Source organism: Doryrhamphus excisus, linkage group LG14, assembly GCF_037039965.1.
Source record: "Doryrhamphus excisus strain RoL-2023G ecotype Guam linkage group LG14, RoL_Dexc_Guam_v1.1, whole genome shotgun sequence".
Lineage (NCBI taxonomy): Eukaryota > Metazoa > Chordata > Actinopteri > Syngnathiformes > Syngnathidae > Doryrhamphus > Doryrhamphus excisus.
Window position 1 is genome coordinate 19,245,516 of NC_136370.1, and position 17,779 is coordinate 19,263,294.

The 17,779-nt window shown below is 43.6% G+C and overlaps 3 protein-coding genes across 4 annotated transcripts; 2 read left to right on the forward strand and 1 right to left on the reverse strand.

Annotated features, from left to right (window-relative positions):
• Positions 1–92: 92 nt before the first annotated feature.
• ankrd9 (ankyrin repeat domain 9) lies at positions 93–1,252 on the reverse strand. The gene has a single exon (XM_058090234.2). The coding sequence runs from the start codon at positions 1,039–1,041 to the stop codon at positions 181–183; it is 861 nt and encodes a 286-aa protein (XP_057946217.2). The 5' UTR covers positions 1,042–1,252; the 3' UTR covers positions 93–180.
• A 499-nt stretch (positions 1,253–1,751) lies between these two features.
• rcor1 (REST corepressor 1) lies at positions 1,752–6,450 on the forward strand. Its single transcript, XM_058090233.2, has 13 exons — positions 1,752–2,252; positions 2,341–2,400; positions 3,137–3,214; positions 4,168–4,220; positions 4,480–4,641; positions 4,722–4,840; positions 4,913–4,982; positions 5,053–5,103; positions 5,304–5,453; positions 5,536–5,613; positions 5,703–5,760; positions 5,836–6,045; positions 6,168–6,450. Exons 1-13 carry the CDS (start codon positions 2,087–2,089, stop codon positions 6,200–6,202), a joined length of 1,290 nt encoding a protein of 429 aa, XP_057946216.2. The 5' UTR covers positions 1,752–2,086; the 3' UTR covers positions 6,203–6,450.
• A 458-nt stretch (positions 6,451–6,908) lies between these two features.
• traf3 (TNF receptor-associated factor 3) lies at positions 6,909–17,751 on the forward strand. 2 transcript variants are annotated; one of them, XM_058090231.2, is made up of 14 exons: positions 6,909–7,179; positions 9,456–9,612; positions 10,468–10,633; positions 10,697–10,748; positions 10,817–10,921; positions 10,995–11,159; positions 13,338–13,418; positions 13,516–13,590; positions 13,658–13,750; positions 13,832–13,972; positions 16,006–16,177; positions 16,247–16,590; positions 16,655–16,846; positions 17,068–17,751. In XM_058090231.2, the coding sequence occupies exons 2-14, from the start codon at positions 9,459–9,461 to the stop codon at positions 17,101–17,103; spliced, it is 1,776 nt and encodes a 591-aa protein (XP_057946214.2). In that variant the 5' UTR covers positions 6,909–7,179; positions 9,456–9,458; the 3' UTR covers positions 17,104–17,751. The 2 variants fall into 2 exon arrangements, with proteins under 2 accessions (XP_057946214.2, XP_057946215.2); XM_058090232.2 differs by lacking the exon at positions 13,338–13,418.
• Positions 17,752–17,779: the final 28 nt, after the last annotated feature.

Genomic DNA, 17,779 nt, shown 5'->3' on the forward strand with positions numbered 1-17,779 from the left:
AGCTGCACTTTGTTGGACTTTGGACTTAAGTGGACAGAGTCCAGAACCTGGATATGTGAGTACAAACTTATTAAAACACAGAAGACGTTTATTAACCAAGTCTTTTTATTATGCAAAAAAATCAAATGTACATCAGCCGATGCTCCTAAAAAGTCACCTGAGTCAACGATAACCAAAGCATCATGTACTCTGTTTCCATGGCAACGGAACATCTGGTCCCATCTTGCTGTGTGGCCGCAGGAAAGCCGGCAACTGGCGGATTTGACCCGGGACGGACCGGACTAAAGTCCTAAGAGCCTGGTGCAGAAGAGGGGGTGGGGCCTGACCGCTCAGCCAGCCAAACAAGTCATGTCCTAGCAGGTTTTGCCAGCGCTGCTGCTCGTCCCGCAGGGGGCGCACTGCCTTCGGTTCTGCCACGAAAAGCAGCAGCAGGTCGAGGCAGCGCCGGGCGTCATCTCGCTCCGCAGCGGGTGCGCCGCCGAGTCTCAGCAGCGCCGCATCCAGACCTTGCGGTCGCGCGCCGTGCACGAGAAGCAGCAGCAGACAGTCCACGCGCGACAGCTCCACGGCCAGCTGAACCGCCGTCTTCCCCGCGTCGGCCGCGTGCGCGCACCCGCCGCAGATGTCCAGGTATTCCCGCCGCCAGCCCTCTGGCGCCAAGTCCTTCAGCGCGTCCATCATCAGGCCGAGAATGGCGCGCCGGTTGTAGCGCACCGCGATGTGCAGGTGTGCCGCGCCGCTGCTGCGGCACACGTTGCAGCGCGGCGCGTGAAGCGCGTTCACGGAGAAGTTGTTGAGCAGGTAATGCGCGTAGTCCCGGTGGTCGTGCACCAGCGCGTACATCAGCGCGTCGGCCGGCGAGAAGGAGCGCGGACGGCCGTCCTCCCAGAAGAACACTTCCATACTGCGCATGTCCTCCAGCAGCCACACCGGAAGTTGCTCCCGCACGGCGCAGTAGAAAGAGAAGGCGGTCCGCTCACAGTGCCGCTGAGACGGCGACGAGGACGCGGCTTCCGGTGGAGACGACAGCAACCACGGCATGACGTCACAGCCGACCACAGACGTCCCTCCAGTGGGAGCCTTGTGGGACTGCGTGTGTGTCCACGATGCCTTCAGCTTTAGGACATTTATAGTCCGTCAACAGCCCGCCCACCGCGTACATGCGCACTTTGGGGGCAGGGCCGGTCCTGCATTGCACGCATAGCGAACATTGTCACATGATTGATTATTGATATATGATCGACTACACTACGGACGTCTGTGTGTACGCAAACCAGACGAACACACACACACACCCTATCACAAAAAGAAAACAACCCTCTTAACAAAACTAAATCATGTCTAGAAACCAGAGACTGAGATTGCAGTACAAGTATGTGAACTTATTGTATTATAATGAGGAAATAGTAAAGTCCATTAATAATAGTATGACATAACGGATGATACAGTAATCACACAAATAAACTCTTGGTTTGACTTGGTTTGTGTCTTTCCTTGTTTTCGGCATAACTTACTAGTAAGACTTTTATTTTGTCGAGGCCATTTCCTGTGTTTGCCCTTGTATGGCAACTTCACGTTGTGTTTGTCGACTGCCGGATCATTACTTCTATTTGCATGTGCTGCTCTACGTTTGCTTTTGCCTGCCTCATTCTGTCGTGCCTCTCCTTGTGAAGCTACCGTAAAACACACAAGACATAACAAATAAATAACACACAAAAACAATTTGACTATTCGTTTATATTAAATGTGTGAATTTAGCACTGTTCCGAGTATACTTGAACGCACCACAAAAATCACATGCAGCAGTTCATAGATGTGTGGCTACACCACACACTCAGGAAAGGTTAATGCTAATGGACACAAACCAGGATACGAGGAAGGACAAGGCAATATAAAGTAATAAACACACGACATGCCTACAGATAAAGACAGGACACTTTAATTTCAACGTTATTTCCCAAATGAACTTTCAGGACGCGTTCTACTTCCGGTAACTAGCGGCTAGCTAGCTTAACGGAAGTCCGCACCACACTCGCGTAGAAGCGTTGCGAGACTAAACTAGCTTAGCATCGTGTTGGCGCTAGTTATGCCGGTAATCCTTGACAGAACCTCGGAGGGTGTAGGCAAGAGGAGAAGCAGGGGCCCCGGAGCGGCAGTCAGCATCGGGGGGAAGAGCGTGTCGGGGAATGGAAGCAGCAGCAGGAACGGCTGGGAAGATGGAAGTTCGGCATCAAGCAGTGATGAGGAACACGGTGGGTAGCCTCGGTCATGGACACAAACTTCATCTTTGTGATTCCTCTCCCGGTGCATTACAAGAGTGCTCTGTGTGTGTTCGTGCAGGCAGAGGGGGGATGCGGGTCGGACCGCAGTACCAAGCGGTGGTTCCGGACTTTGATCCAGGTAAGAAAGTCAAAGAACTACATTTACTGATGGGCAGCCTCGAACAAGTTCATGCTGTGACGAAACCCAAAGGGAAAACGTACTTTTGCGTACTACTTCATCAAATTACTACTAAGTAAACTCCACAACAAATACATATCACGATAACTAATGATAACATAACTACTTTTATCCAACTACTAGTAAATTAATTCATTCTTGATTCAAGTTTTTTCCTATTTCTAATATTCTTGTTCTTAAATTGTAGCGTTTGATGGTAAGGTTGCAATTAGCGGTTCTGTTCATTTCTGTTAAGAAAACGCTAGTACTACACACTCCGAGTGAATCCAGTACACAAAACGAGACCAAATTCACAATGAAGTAAATAAAGGTTCTCCTCCCATTATGTGTGGAAGTGGTACTTTTTGGCTTCTCAAATTAGCGGTTAGCTTGTTGGCTCGCAGCTAGCTAGTGGCCCTCTCCAATCCCTGCAGCCCAAAGGAGCGTAAAGGAGTAACTCAGAATAGAGCCGCTGCTCCTCCCGGGCGCCTCCGACTGGTAGGAGGCCTCGGGGGGGGGGGGGGGGGGGGACCCAGGATACTTTTAGAGACTCGTTCTCTCAACTGGTCCGGGAATGCCGCAAAACCTGGAAATCTGGGCTTCTAATGTAATTTCTGATGAAACGCATACGTACATACGTACATACATACATACGTACATGCTATACTGCTAATAAATATGATGTGTTTGTTTCCAGAGGTGGCGAGGACGTGTCAGCTGACAGACAGTGTGGACATGCTGGTGTGGACGCCCAGCAGTGGCGTACACAATCAATGTAAATATTGTCATGTATGACGCCATCTTCACTGGAAAAAAATGATACTTTAAAACTTGGCTATAATTTGTTACACCTTAATTTATTAGTTTTTCTCAAATTTAATTTATGATGTGGTTGAAAGCATAAATTTTGATTTACTGGAAATACATTTTTGACTTTAAGACAAAGAAAGAAACTGAAAGAACCCACATCATAAATTTAATTATTATTATTATTAATTATTCGGTCGAGTGGTTAGCATGCAGACCTCACAGCTAGGAGACCAGGGTTCAATTCCACCCTCGGCCATCTCTGTGTGGAGTTTGCATGTTCTCCCCATGCATGCGTGGGTTTTCTTCGGGTACTCCGGTTTCCTCCCACATTCCAAAAACATGCTAGGTTAATTAGCCACTCCAAATTGTCCATAGGTATGAATGTGAGTGTGAATGGTTGTTTGTCTATATGTGCCCTGTGATTGGCTGGCCACCAGTCCAGGGTGTACCCCGCCTCTCGCCCAAAGACAACTGGGATAGGCTCCAGCACCAGGATAAGTGGCAGAAAATGAATGAATATATGATGCATATAATAATGTGATCAAATATTACAACAGTTGCTTTTATGGCAAATGTTGATCCAAAATTGTCTTGTTTTTTCTGCGACCCCCGCGACCCTCGTGAGGAAAAAGCGGTACAAAATGAATGAATGAAATTTCTGATTCAGTACAAAATATAATTTAAATATTTAATAATAATTATTTAATTCTACATTTAATTATTTAACTTTTATTTTAAATTATTTATTTTATTATTTTAAATTATTTAATGATTTATTTTATTATTATTTTAAATTATTTAATGATTTATTTTTTTATTATTTTAAATTATTTAACTAATAATTTAGGTGTAACAAATGACATTTGACATTTTTTCAGTGTCGTTTCATACTTTAAATTTTCTTTTTCCAACTTTTAGTGGATGAATACATCACCATTGCTAAAGACAAGCACGGATACAACATGGAACAGGTTCGGTCTTTTACGTTACTCACTGTCTCCTCACGCTGAAGGCTTCATGACGCTGCAGCATAGACCCTCCATCTTGATGCAGTTTTCTGCCAAAGTACTGGGAAGCAGTTTTTTCCTCAGCTTTTTGCGTAATTGTAGTAACACTATTAGAAAATAAAAGTTTTTTACTATGTTGCTGTAGCAAAATGAAGCCTTTATGTGACCCACTGTCTCCTCGCTGTTACGTTACTCACTACCGTGTCCTATGCTACTGTGTCAGGCGTTGGGGATGTTGTTTTGGCATCAACACAACGTTGAAAAGTCGTTGGCCGACCTTCCGAACTTCACACCGTTTCCTGACGAGTGGACGGTGGAGGACCGGGTTCTGTTCGAGCAGGCCTTCAGCTTCCACGGGAAGAGTTTTCGTCGCATCCAGCAGATGGTGGGCCTCCCTGCGTGAGCTTTTTTGTCAGGAGGCGGAGCGGTCACGCGATGAGCGAGCGTTCTCTTTTGACGTTGTAGCTGCCTGACAAGTCCATGGCCAGCCTGGTCCGGTTTTACTACTCGTGGAAAAAAAGTCGCACCAGAACCAGTCTCATGGACCGACAACACCGCAAAGTCAAGCGGGACAGAGATGACAGGTGAGCGACGGAAAGAACACAGGTTTGATCCCCGCCCGCGCCGCTAAATGTGTGTCCGCGTGTGTGTTTCAGCGACGATGAGAGCCGTGGAAATGCTGCGAGTGATTTGGAGTCCACTCAAGTCAAAGATGTCCCCAAGGAGGTCGGCTATTTACTCGGATAAATACTTTAAAATACTAATATTCACGTTCTCCTTTTTTTTTGGTTTTTAGTTGACTTCTGGATCAGAGCGGTCCCAGATGAAAAGTAGCGCTGGACTGAAAGTAAGAACCTTTCGATTTTTATTCATTCCGAAGCTGCCTCGTATTACTCACTTCCTGTTGTATGTCGCCATGAACACACACACACACACACACACACACACAGACAACACGCCACTGGAACCGAGTACTGGATTACTGTTGGTATACTCTTAACAAGCAATGTGTGTGTGTGTGTGTGTGTGTGTGTGTGTGTGTGTCAGTCAGCAGGGTTCAAAGCGTCCCACAGGGCCAAGAAACGTCCGCCCAGAGGAATGTTCCTGAAGCAGGAGGATGTGGTCTCCTTGTCCTCCACGTGCGCTCCTGGCGTCCTACGACAGCTCGACGCTCAGCTCACGGCCGTCAAGAGACACGTCTGTCTGACTTTGTCTGTGTTGTGTGTCTTTGTGTGTGTACATTGTACACATGTGTAACTACGTGTGTGTGTGTGTCCAGGTCCAGAGCATCAAACAGGCCAACGGCTCCCTCAAGGAGAAGCTGAAATGTGGCGTGGATGAGTTCAGACAAGACGAGGTAACCATGGCGACGTCACGCCGCCGCCACGTGGCTAATTAGCGACTGACGGTAAGAGTATCGCCTCATGGCGCGTGTGTCCGGTTTAGGTGAACTGGAAGACGAACGGTCGCTGGAGCACAGACGAGCAGCTGCTGGCCGTCCAAGGTAACCAAACGCCAACATCCGCCTCGACGTTACGTCGCCTCGCCGCGCTTCTCACGTCCTTCCCGTAATCGACAGCCATCAGGAAATACGGGCGGGACTTCCAGGCCATCTCAGATGTGATTGGGAACAAGTCGGTGGTCCAGGTGAAGAACTTCCTGGCCAACTACAGACGCAGGTTTAACCTGGATGAAGTCCTTCAGGAGTGGGAGGCAGAAAACGGCTTGGAGGGCCGAGACGGTACGGAGAGCAATAAGGCCGGTCCATCAGATGACGATGCGTCCAAGGGTGAGATATGGGGGGGGGCACAGATCCCACAGTCCTTAGTGTGTGTGTGTGTGTGTGTGTGTGTGTGTATTGTAAATGTAAATCAATGTTGTACGTTTTATTTACAGCGTTTATTTCCACAGATGTCGCCCTTGCCAATGGTTCCTCTGACCTTTGACCTCGGTGGAGTGTGTGGAGGTACGACTCCGCCCCCTGTCAGCATTATCGCTTGGATGCTGGTGATGAACAATTACATCATCGCTTCCGTATCGCTACGGAAATACTTTTTAAAGTGTTGTTTCTATTAAATGCATTTGAAAGCAGGTGTTTGCATGATGACGATGATTATGATAATAATAATAATAATTATAATGTTGTCTGGACGTCATCTGAACGACATAAAACCACCTTTCCACTTATGTGATTATTTTTTTTCACGGGCGCAGAACTCTTGGCGGTATTCCCGTGTGCATGCCTGGATGAGAGAATGGGATTCCCCTGAAAATGAGGTTTTATGGCTGGTTGGGTGCGTTTTTGTACTTGGGATACTTCAATTGGTAGATGTAAATCACAACCATCATCGCTAACGTGATTTATGTATATTGTTGACAAGGTAATATGTATAGAACATAGTGTATGTTTTCTACATATTGTGCCATTTATATAACACTGGAGTAGCTTACTCAATGTAAGCTATATATATTTAAAAGGGGTACAAGTTATATTTTTCATAGCTTATTTGAGACATAGCTTACACGATATATTTTTTTTAAATATAAATGACATATCGATGATAAAGGATATATAAAACAGGGCTGTAACGTCTACACTACATAAAGGCGATCAGGTACGATGGGTCGCAAAGACAAGGACGCCCCCTGGTGGTGGCGCAGCGTGCAGTGATGGGGGATTTCCTGGGCGGAAGCAGCGGAGGGGGTTTCCACTGTGACCCGAACAGTCCTGCTGCTGGAGCTCCGTACCTCCGTACTGGTTCCCAGTCCGTTTGCATTCCCACGACAGTACCGAGGGGACCCACTGAGTCTTGAAAGCCGGAGCGGACCATGAGGAGGCCCGCGGCTTGGGAGGAAGCGGCAGGTCGGCGGTTTGAATCCCGCAGAGACGCGTCGAGGAGCTGCTGAGCCCAAACTGATTCATGTGAGTCAGCAGAACCGATGGAATCTCCAGACAGCCGTTTGAAAACGATGCGAACGGCGACCTGGTGCTCAAACTCTTTCAGTAGCTTCAATGACTACATGCTAACTGTTAGCATAGCAGGAGCCAGTAAACACAAGCCAGACCTGATCAATCGAACTCAGATCGAAAGTGAAATGAGACTAAATTGTACATTTTTGGTTGAATTTAATGTAATGTTGACTATAATACGCGATAGTTATAATATTTAAAGTATATTTTGATGTTTGATCAAATATATTTTTATTGAATTTCTTTGGTTTGGTATTGATCAGCAGTCAATGGCTTGTTTCTATCCTTAAATCCTTCCTCTCAAGAAGAGATTTTTTTTATAGTGAGGATTGCCTACATGCATTGAAGGATGGGGACATTTTTTTATCAATTTAGTACATGAAAGATGCTAAAAACAATCCAGTGTAGGTCAATATATGCTAAGCTATCTTTTTTTGTGTTTTTATAGCTGAAAGCTAATTAACTTTGGTGTCACGAGACGAGCCGATGCACGAGATTAGATTAGATTTCAGTATCAACTTTCCTGCTGTAAAGTTGCAGAATTGGCATTTGTGACATGTCGTTTCTCACTGCCAATTTTATGCTGTTTAACATTTGCAGCATTTCCACTGTATGTCTTTTGAATGAATTGTCCTGGTTGGTACTTGGAGATGGGCTCACCTTGCTAATTATTATTCCCACATGGGGGCTGTGGCGTTTGGCTTTGCAAGCATCGGAACATCTTTTCCCCTCTTAATTTCGACAACGTTACTTAGCATTCTTCTACTGTGTGTGTGTGTGTGTGTGTGTGTGTGTGTGTGTGGAAGTGTATGACTGACAAGAGGTCTCACTCTCTTCGCCATTTTGTGTATCCTCTTCCTGCCTGTTTGGATTCGAGATGAGGAAAACAGACAAACATGCACATAACAATAGATGGGGCCTTCATTGATCTGTGATTTATTATCATGAGATCATTTTTTTTCTGAATGAGAAATCTTGTCACGTTTTGATCCCACCAGATGGATTAATCAATGTCAGTGATCGTCAGCTGATTAGTGCTATACAGTAATTCCCCCTTTATCGTGCCTAATTGGTTCCAGACCCAACCATGAAGTAGAACTCCTTCATAGATTGAATATTTACATAGTTATGTCCAGGGGCGTCACTAGGTTCTGAGGACAAGGGGGGGCTTAGCCCCCTGGAGATGCACAGGATATGAATGAAAGTAGTAGACATAAAAAAAAATGCAAAAACTCCAAATAAGGAACAAAAAGCGGGATATAACTTTCCCACTTTTGGACAGATTTAGTAGAGATACTCAATAGTTTTAGGCCACCATTAAATGTACACAAGTACACACAATCTATACTGCAAAACCGCTGCTCAAGCTCTGGAACCATTCTGTCCAATGGACAGTCATCGATTATATCATAATCATTATTATGTTACTAATTAGTTTATTATTATTACTATCATCATTATTCTTATTCTGATTATTACTACTATTACTACTACTAGTAGTAGTAGGCTAGTATTAGCCTGCTTATTGGCCTGCTTTTGCCCTATTATATGAAATTTGTCAGAGATTTCTTTTGTAAAAAAAAAAATCAATAAAAAATATCAAATTATTTAGGGGGGCTAAAATAGGCCTAATGATGCCAACAAATAAACAACAACAAATTTAATATTTACTTCATACATTTTTAAAAATAATCTTTAGATAAGGAAACACATACCGTATTTTCTGGACTATAAGTCACTCCGCAGTATAAGTCGCACAAGGCCAAAAATGCATAATTGGGTAAAAAAAAACATACATAAGTCGCACTGAAGTATAAGTGGCATTTTTTTGCTGGTAATTTATTTTCCAAACTACTTGACCAAAACAGACATTACGTCATCTTGGAAGGCAAGTTCTAACATGAATAAAAGAATAGAGAACAGGCTGAATAGGTGTAAGATATGCTAACACAATGCTAATTCAGCTACACTAAAAATAAACATGAACAGAAAAGGTGTCCAGTGTTTATGGAACATAAACACTTTTTTCATTTATAAGTCGCTCTGGAGTATAAGTGGCAGGAACAGCCAACCTATGAAAAAAAGTGTCTATCTATCTGGGTCCAGGTGCTCCAATCGAAACAGGCTACATTGTTAACCACACAATGAAAAGTATTCATTTGTTAATTTGTGCATGGATATTTCATGTTATTGATTGACTAAACAATAAATTGTGTTTTGCTTATTAGGTCATGTCAGCTGGACGCAGTGTTGACAGGAGGGAGGTGCAGGTTCCCCTCCAGCAGGTGGCGCCTTCTCTTGTTCTGCCCCTGTCTGTGGCCCCGCCCATCACCCCGCCTCCCAGCCGACCAGCCAATCCCTGGCCTCCGAGTGACTCTTCACAAGGTGAAATTATTCCATTGACTTTTGATATTTCCATATTGTGGACACATGGAGGTGCAATTTACCTGGGGGGCCACTGGAGCTAGGGTCTGGGCAAGGCTGGGCTGCATCAGGTTTTCCAAAAAAAAACACATTTATTAAAAACAGAAAAATATACAAACTTTTTCAGTGCTTTGGTTCCGATTTTCTACAATAAAAGCTCTGATAAAACCTTCCACTGTTCTCAAATATCTTACTTTTTATTTTTCTGCACAAAATAAGATGAAAAATAAACAAACAAATCAAGAATAAAGAAAATCAATCAATCAGTAATAAATAATTATAATAATAATAATACAAACTTAAGAAAGCACATATAGTTGGTGGGTAGACAAATGATTTTTTTCAGATTAAAATGAACAAAGCATTATTAGAGCCCTGTAGACATGACAAAACACGACTATAGTCACATTTATATATTTTTTATTTACAACATATTGCGCAACTGCAGGATCTTGAGACACATGCTAACTCGCAAACTAGAGAGCTAGCGACCTAAACGGTAGCCTTCAAGTTATTTCCTTTAAACTTAAATAGCCAAAAACTTACCACTTCCACACGGATAGGGAGGATAACTATTAACAGTTATTTAACCTTTAACATAAACATTAATCAAAGGTAATAATTTTTTCTGGGTACATGATACCATACAGCATCCATATCAAACTAACATTAAACTTTCATATCAAGGCGGGGGCCTCAAACTAGTGTTCTTCGGGCCACATTTGGCCCGTGGGCCGCGTGTTTGAGACCCCTGGTTTTGTGTGTGTGTGTGAGTGCGAAGGCTTTAAAGTGGGCGTCTTCTATTCTTATATCCAGGGGTCACTGCGGGCTTCCTGCCGCTTCATGGTGGCTTCACGGATCACTTTGTTGAGAGTCCTGAGGAGAAGTATCTGTGCGAGTCCTGCAGGCTGGTCCTGTGTCAGCCTCGCCAGACCGAGTGCGGACATCGCTTCTGTCAGAGCTGCATCGCTGACATCCTCAGGTGACGCGCACACGTTTAGCTGCCTCGTGGAACTGCCGTAACCCAAGTTTTTGTGTCCTGCAGTCGCCCCAACCCCGTGTGCCCGGCTGACATGGAACCACTGTTCAGCAACAAGGTGAGCGACGCAAAAAACAAATTCATGACCGTTATTTAGCAGCGACTGACAGCTCGCTTGCTTTTCAGATCTTTCGAGACGTTTGCTGCCATCGGGAAATCATGACGCTGAAGGTTCACTGTCGCAGTGAAAACAAAGGCTGTCAGGAGCAGATGAGTCTGCAGCAGATACCCGTGAGCGTTGTCTTTGCATGACTTTGGCAACAAGGACCACGTTGGCTGATCACCTGATCAATATCACTCGCAGGAGCACCTCAACGTGTGTCCGTTCTTCGAGGTTCCTTGTCCGCTGGGGAAATGCAAAGAGCGAATGATGAGGAAAGAAATTCCTGACCACCTGAGCTGGAAATGCAAACACCGAGAGGCCGCGTGCGACTTTTGTATGACCAAGATGCCGCTGACCGACCTACAGGTAAGCTATGACATCATGTCTGTGATGTCATCGCTGACATCATAGCAGTGACGACGCGGCTGTGATATCATGTCTGTGATGTCATCGCTGACATCATAGCAGTGACGACGCGGCTGTGATATCATTTCTGTGACATCGTGGTAATTTGACATCTGATATCGTTACCGTAACATTATGGATGTGATATCGACCTGCCCCTGATGTCATGGCTGTGATATCGTGTGATATCACTTCATGGGTTGTGACATTGTGGCTGTGATGTCATCACCGTGATATCATTGCGACATTATCGCTGTGATGTCATGAGGCCTGTGGCGATAACAGCTGCACGGTATGTTGTACTATAAAATGATTGATGATAAATAGTATTATTATTATTTTTATAATTAATTTTATAATTATTTTTATTATAATTATCATTATAATAACAGCTGCACGGTATGTTGTACTATAAATGATTGATGATAAATAGTATTATTTTTATAATTAATTTTATAATTATTTTTATTATAATTATCATTATAATAACAGCTGCACGGTATGTTGTACTATAAATGATTGATGATAAATAGTATTATTATTATTTTTATAATTAATTTTATAATTATTTTTATTATAATTATCATTATAATAACAGCTGCATGGCATATTGTACTATAAATGATTGATGATAAATAGTATTATTATTATTAATTTTATAATTATTTTTATTATAATTATATAATAATTATTATAATATATTATTATTATTATTATTTTGAGACACAATTAACCGCTAATATAATGATAATATACATAATTGCTAACATATTTATTCATTCATTCATTTTCTACCTCTTATCGTCACGAGGGTGGCAGGGGATGCGGGAGCCTATCCCAGCTGTCTTGGGGCGAGAGGCGGGGTACACCCTGGACTGGTGGCCAGCCAATCACAGGGCACATATAGACAAACAACCATTCACACTCACATTTATACCTATGGACAATTTGGAGTCGCCTATTTTTATTTTTATTTTTATTTTTATTTTTATTTTTATTTTTATTTTTATTTTTATTTTTATTTTTATTTTTATTTTTATTTTTATTTTTATTTTTATTTTTATTTTTATTTTTATTTTTATTTTTATTTTTATTTTTATTTTTATTTTTATTTTTATTTTTATTTTTTTCAAACATGAAAAACATCCAAAGCACAACAAACCAACCCAAATCAATACAAATAAAAATACTAATGTATATGTACGTATATAAACGCTGCACATGTTCGAAAGAAGAAGAAGTCAAGACTTATCAAGTCCTTCAATTAACCTAGCATGTTTTTGGAATGTGGGAGGAAACCGGAGTACCCGGAGAAAACCCACTCATGCACGGGGAGAACATGCAAACTCCACACAGAGATGGCCGAGGGTGGAATCGAACCCTGGTCTCCTAGTTGTGAGGTCTACACGCTAACCACTTGTCCGCCGTGTTGCCCCATTGCTAATATTTCATAATGCAAAACTGTCCTCTGCAATTGTCGTTTGTGACGTGTATTTTTTTTTTATCAATCTGTCAAACATTTGCAGCATTTCTTGAAATGAAGATATTAAAGAGCAGCATTTCTTTTGCAATGCAGCTAACAACACTGTGAGCGCTTACCGTTGTTGGATTAACTTTGTCGACCAAACTGTCAGGACAAAGGCTCAGCGTCTCGAGGTGCCATTTTGTTTTGCCAGATGGGTAAACTGGGTGGAGTGGTGATGTTTCAGGTGGCTATGCTAGTTAGCTGTGCCACCATTTTCAAACAAATGTGTCCGTATTGATGGGCTAACTTTGGTCATTCGGTTTTGGAGCTGAAATATTCCCACACGGGGGCTATCTTACCTTGCGTGGCTCCTCGGGAGGCTGCACTGCACACTGTGTGTTTATGCTAGCGGTTCCGCCTCCCCCCCACAGAGACAAAGTAGTCTCTTCCAACCTGTTTGGAGGCAAGAGATAAGGAAAACGAACGTGCCGCCCATGGGGGTATATTGAGGCCGGTAAAATTAGTTTTCATTTATGGTGCGATTTATTGATCATCCGAGGCGGAGATATCATAGCTGTGACATCATCACTGTGGCATCATGGCTGTGATATCATCACTGTGACGATCGCTCGGATGTAATGGCTGTGGACGTTCACACCAAGGTTTTGTTGTAGAAACATCAGGAGACGGTGTGTCCGGCGTTCCCCGTGTCTTGTCCTAACCTCTGCTCCTTCTCCTCGCTGCCACGGCGCGAGGTAACTAGTCACATGATGCTCCCAGTGTGTGTGTGTGTGTGTGTGTGTGTGTGTGTGTGTGTGTGCGTCTCCGCTGATTGTAGCGTTTGTGTTCCAGCTGGCCAGTCACCAACACGAATGTCCCAAAGCTCAGGTGAGCTGTCCGTATCATCGCTACGGCTGCTCCTACAAAGTAAGCCCACCTGCGTGCTCGTCTTGTCTGTCTGAGTGTGGTTGTCAATAAAGTTTGTTTCAATCAGGGTTTGAATCAGGACGTCAGACAGCATGAGACCACTTCTGCGGCCGAGCACCTGAAGATGATGCGTGTGAATAACGTTTCCTTGGAGAGCAAGGTAACATCCTCATCGTCTTCTTCTTCAATGGCTCCTCACTGGACCTTCAACGTATGTGCGTGCGTGCGTGTGCCCGTACAGGTGGACGAGGTCAAAGGTGAGTTGATGGACAAGTGCAAAGTTCTTCCCGTCCTCAGCACTCGTCTGTGCGAAGTGGAGAACCAGAACAATGAGCTAAGGGAGAAGAGTCGACACATGGAGCAGAAAGTGGCGTCCATGCAGGTTAGTGTTTCTTGTCATGTGCATCCCGTCACATGACCACATGACGCGTCACGCTAGCTTGTGACTTTACAGACGCATACTTGGAAATCATTCAAGATGTGTTTTAGTATCATTTTTATTTATAAGTGTAAGAAGAAGTGAACCTCAAACAATAACACAACATGACTATCATGGTCAGTGACGTTCAAATCTGGTGATGCGGAGATTTACACTAAGACCCCCCTCAGGTGAGAGAGTACGGTGTGTTTCACCTTAAGACTATAATATCATGATATCATGATTACACTGGAAAATTAATTCATTAATTTTCTACCGCTTTTCCTCGCGGGGGTGCTGGAGCCTATCCCAGCTGACTTGGGGCGAGAGGCAGGTTACTGGTGGCCAGCCAATCCCAGGGCACATATAGACAAACAACCATTCACACTCACATTCATACCTATGGACAATTTGGAGTGGCTAATTAACCTAGCATGTTTTTGGAATGTGGGAGGAAACCGGAGTACCCGGAGAAAACCCACGCATGCACGGGGAGAACATGCAAACTCCACACAGAGATGGCCGAGGGTGGAATTGAACCCTGGTCTCCTAGTTATGAGGTCTGCTTGCTAACCACTCGTTCGCCGTGCCGCCCACACACACACATGTGTGCATAAAATATCTTAACTAAATATATTATATATCATAACAAAAGGGTATTATAGGTTAACTTTGGTCTCGGGCTGATACTGGCACTTGGGGGCATGATACTGGGCCTGATACCAGACAAACCATGTGATGATCTTATTATCACATACTATTTATATAAATATATTTCATTTATATTTCACAGACCATTTTATTTCAAGAAATGTTTCAGTTTATTACATGTATTACATGTGTATGTAAACACAATAATTTCAATAATATTTCAACAATTTATCAACAGTCTTATCATATCAATATTTCTTACAATTAAAGTTCTGTTAATCAAGTTGAGTTTTTCTGGCTACTGGAGAAGCATTATGAATGTTTTTATTAACAGTGATATTTCCTGTCACGTGAGTGGAGTTCAGAAACTTAAGCCCGGGAGCCCACATCACGACCTAGGACTTTTGTAGCGCATAGTTACAGACTGGAGACTTTACTGGTGGCACACGCTAGTACGCTGTTCTCTGATTGGTTGTTTCACGGGATTGATACCAGAGCAGCGCGCTCTGAGTGGACAGCTACGGGGGCTGAAACCGGACATGGTTAAACTCTATATTTGATCAGTATCACCGCCCTTGGCTTTGATACAGTATCATTTTGACCTTTGCCCGTATCATTCATGGGCGGTTTCTAGTGTATAGGGCCAATTAATGCTGTAGTATGCGATAATATCAGTTACCGGCGGCTTCACAGCTAATAGCTTATAGCTATTCTATACGCAAAGCGAATCAGTGACCATTATCGCCCTCTAGTGTTCTAAAAAAGTGCACAACGAACAAAGAGTCAACATTCTAGTTGTCTGTCTGTGTATTTATAATGTAGGTGTATAATACATCTTATTGTAATGCTTTTTATGGTGTATACTACATCTTATTATAATACTGTTTAATACACGCAGTTGAAATGGAAAATAATACATTTTATTCTAATACTTCTTATGGTGTATAATCTTTTTGTATTCAAAGTTGGATTTCCTTAAAAAATGATTGTAATTTATAACGGGTCTCTGGACACATGTTCATAGTTATTTGTCATTATCATTATTATTATTATTATTATTATCATGTTTGCTTCTGGTAGATGGTTTTTTTTTACATCCTGAATTGTTTTCTCGTTTGACAAGGTACTTGTCCTCTTTGTTCTTTTTAGCGAGCTTCCTCAGATCTGAAATCTGAAAAAGTCTTCAAGTGTTTGAACTTGAAGTTTGTGGCATATTTTGAGGAACATGTGGTAGGACATGTTGAAGATAGCAGTATACAAGTAAAGCTTCTAGAAGTTTCCACTGACTAGACTGAGGTGAGCAAAGCTGCACAGCGTCACATGACCATCTGTGTGTCTCTGTCTAGAAGCTGATGAGCTCTCATTCAGAGAAGCTGTTGGAGGTGGAGCTTGACCTTCGTTCCCTCACTTTGCTCAGAGAGGAGCTGGACAAGCTCCGCCTGTCTCTGGACAACGTCCGCAGCAGACTCAACACCGTTGAACAAGGAGGACGCTCCGGCAGTGGAACGCTTACTTTGGGTCAGAAGACACATCGCACATTGGACACCTGATGCGGATGGTCGTCTAACTCTGTTTGCCTTTTCGCAGCCTCCCTGGAGACGCAACAGCATCGCCATGGCGACATGCTGAGCGTACACGACATCCGGCTGGCCGACATGGACCTGCGTTTTCAGGTGCTGGAGACAGCCAGCTACAACGGGACGCTGATCTGGAAGATCCGTGACTACAAGAGACGGAAACAGGAAGCGGTGGCCGCAAAGACTTTATCGTTGTATTCACAGCCGTTCTACACGGGATATTTTGGCTATAAAATGTGCGCACGCGTCTACCTGAACGGAGACGGCATGGGCAAAGGGACGCACCTGTCGCTCTTCTTCGTGGTGATGAGGGGCGAGTATGACGCTCTGTTGCCTTGGCCCTTCAAACAGAAGGTATTACAAACGTACCACCGCTCTCTGGAACGCCGAGTCATCCACGTTGTTGTCCGTCCGTCAGGTGACGCTCATGCTGATGGACCAGGGTGCGTCTCGGAAGCACCTGGGAGACGCCTTCAAGCCCGACCCAAACAGCAGCAGCTTCAGACGTCCCGCCGCAGAGATGAACATCGCCTCCGGATGTCCTCTCTTCGTTTCCCAGAGCGTCCTGGAGTCCGGAAGTTACATCAAGGATGACACCATTTTCATCAAGGTGACCCTGCTAAGCCCTGCCCCTTTTCTCAAAAATAACTACCAGACACTTGTAACAAAGATGGAAATACTAGATACCTGTAGAAATACAGTATTGTGGGACAAGACACAGATGTAGTTACTATGAGGTATTAGTACAAATATTAGATAGTTGTAGAAAGGGACAGGCATTTTCCTTTTCATGAGTTGGACTGAATGTTTATGGAATATTTGGGTCGGTAGGTTACCGTGGATACGTCTGACCTTCCTGATCCGTGACCGTGTGACATGACCTGGCCACGCCTACCCGGTGACGATAATTGGGGAGGACCCTCGTCCAGCTGCCAGCCAGTCCAGCAGTAGCTAACCCAACCAGTGTGTGGTGAGGACATTGTTATTGATGCTGTGCATCAGGCTTCACTTCCTGTTGCGAACTTCCTGTTTACTGAGGCATCCTGGGAAATCGGCTGTGAAAGCATTCAAATGTTCATGAACGCCATCATGATAAAGTGCTTCTTGAAGTGGGACTCGACAAAACAAAGCGTCCTGAGGGACAATGAGTGGGCAGATAACGTTCCTGGATGGACGTGAGGTTGTGACTTTGATAGACGTTCCTCTGTGGCCTCAGAGGTTGTACCGTTTGAATGTTTGTCCAAATAATAAGGAAATAAGAAAACCTGTGTGTTGTCGTTTTGTGAAAAGGGAATAAAGAGTATTTCATGATCCACTCTTTGATCATCCAACCAATATAAAATCCTTTGCTTTCTGATCTCAACATACTTGTATGATTGTCCAGTATAGCGTCTGTGATGCGTCATGATACAATTTACTGAAAGTTATGCAAACATGAGCGCTGTCATCAACAGGAAACCAGTACTAACTCTATTTAAACACACAAATGGAACTAACATATTGAAATAAAAACATTTTCCAATATAATTCTAGACGTTTTGGA

What these genes read in the sequence shown, in the direction of transcription:
- ankrd9 (XM_058090234.2), bottom strand. Translation starts at nt 1,041, where the DNA reads ATGCCGTGGTTGCTGTCGTCTCCACCGGAAGCCGCGTCCTCGTCGCCG.
- rcor1 (XM_058090233.2), top strand. Translation starts at nt 2,087, where the DNA reads ATGCCGGTAATCCTTGACAGAACCTCGGAGGGTGTAGGCAAGAGGAGA. An exon ending in GGTTCCGGACTTTGATCCAG is followed by an intron (nt 2,401 to 3,136) that starts GTAAGAAAGTCA and finishes GTTTGTTTCCAG; the next exon opens with AGGTGGCGAGGACGTGTCAG. An exon ending in ATGAGTTCAGACAAGACGAG is followed by an intron (nt 5,614 to 5,702) that starts GTAACCATGGCG and finishes TGTCCGGTTTAG; the next exon opens with GTGAACTGGAAGACGAACGG.
- traf3 (XM_058090231.2), top strand. Translation starts at nt 9,459, where the DNA reads ATGTCAGCTGGACGCAGTGTTGACAGGAGGGAGGTGCAGGTTCCCCTC. An exon ending in TCCGAGTGACTCTTCACAAG is followed by an intron (nt 9,613 to 10,467) that starts GTGAAATTATTC and finishes TCTTATATCCAG; the next exon opens with GGGTCACTGCGGGCTTCCTG. An exon ending in ACGTTTCCTTGGAGAGCAAG is followed by an intron (nt 13,751 to 13,831) that starts GTAACATCCTCA and finishes GTGCCCGTACAG; the next exon opens with GTGGACGAGGTCAAAGGTGA.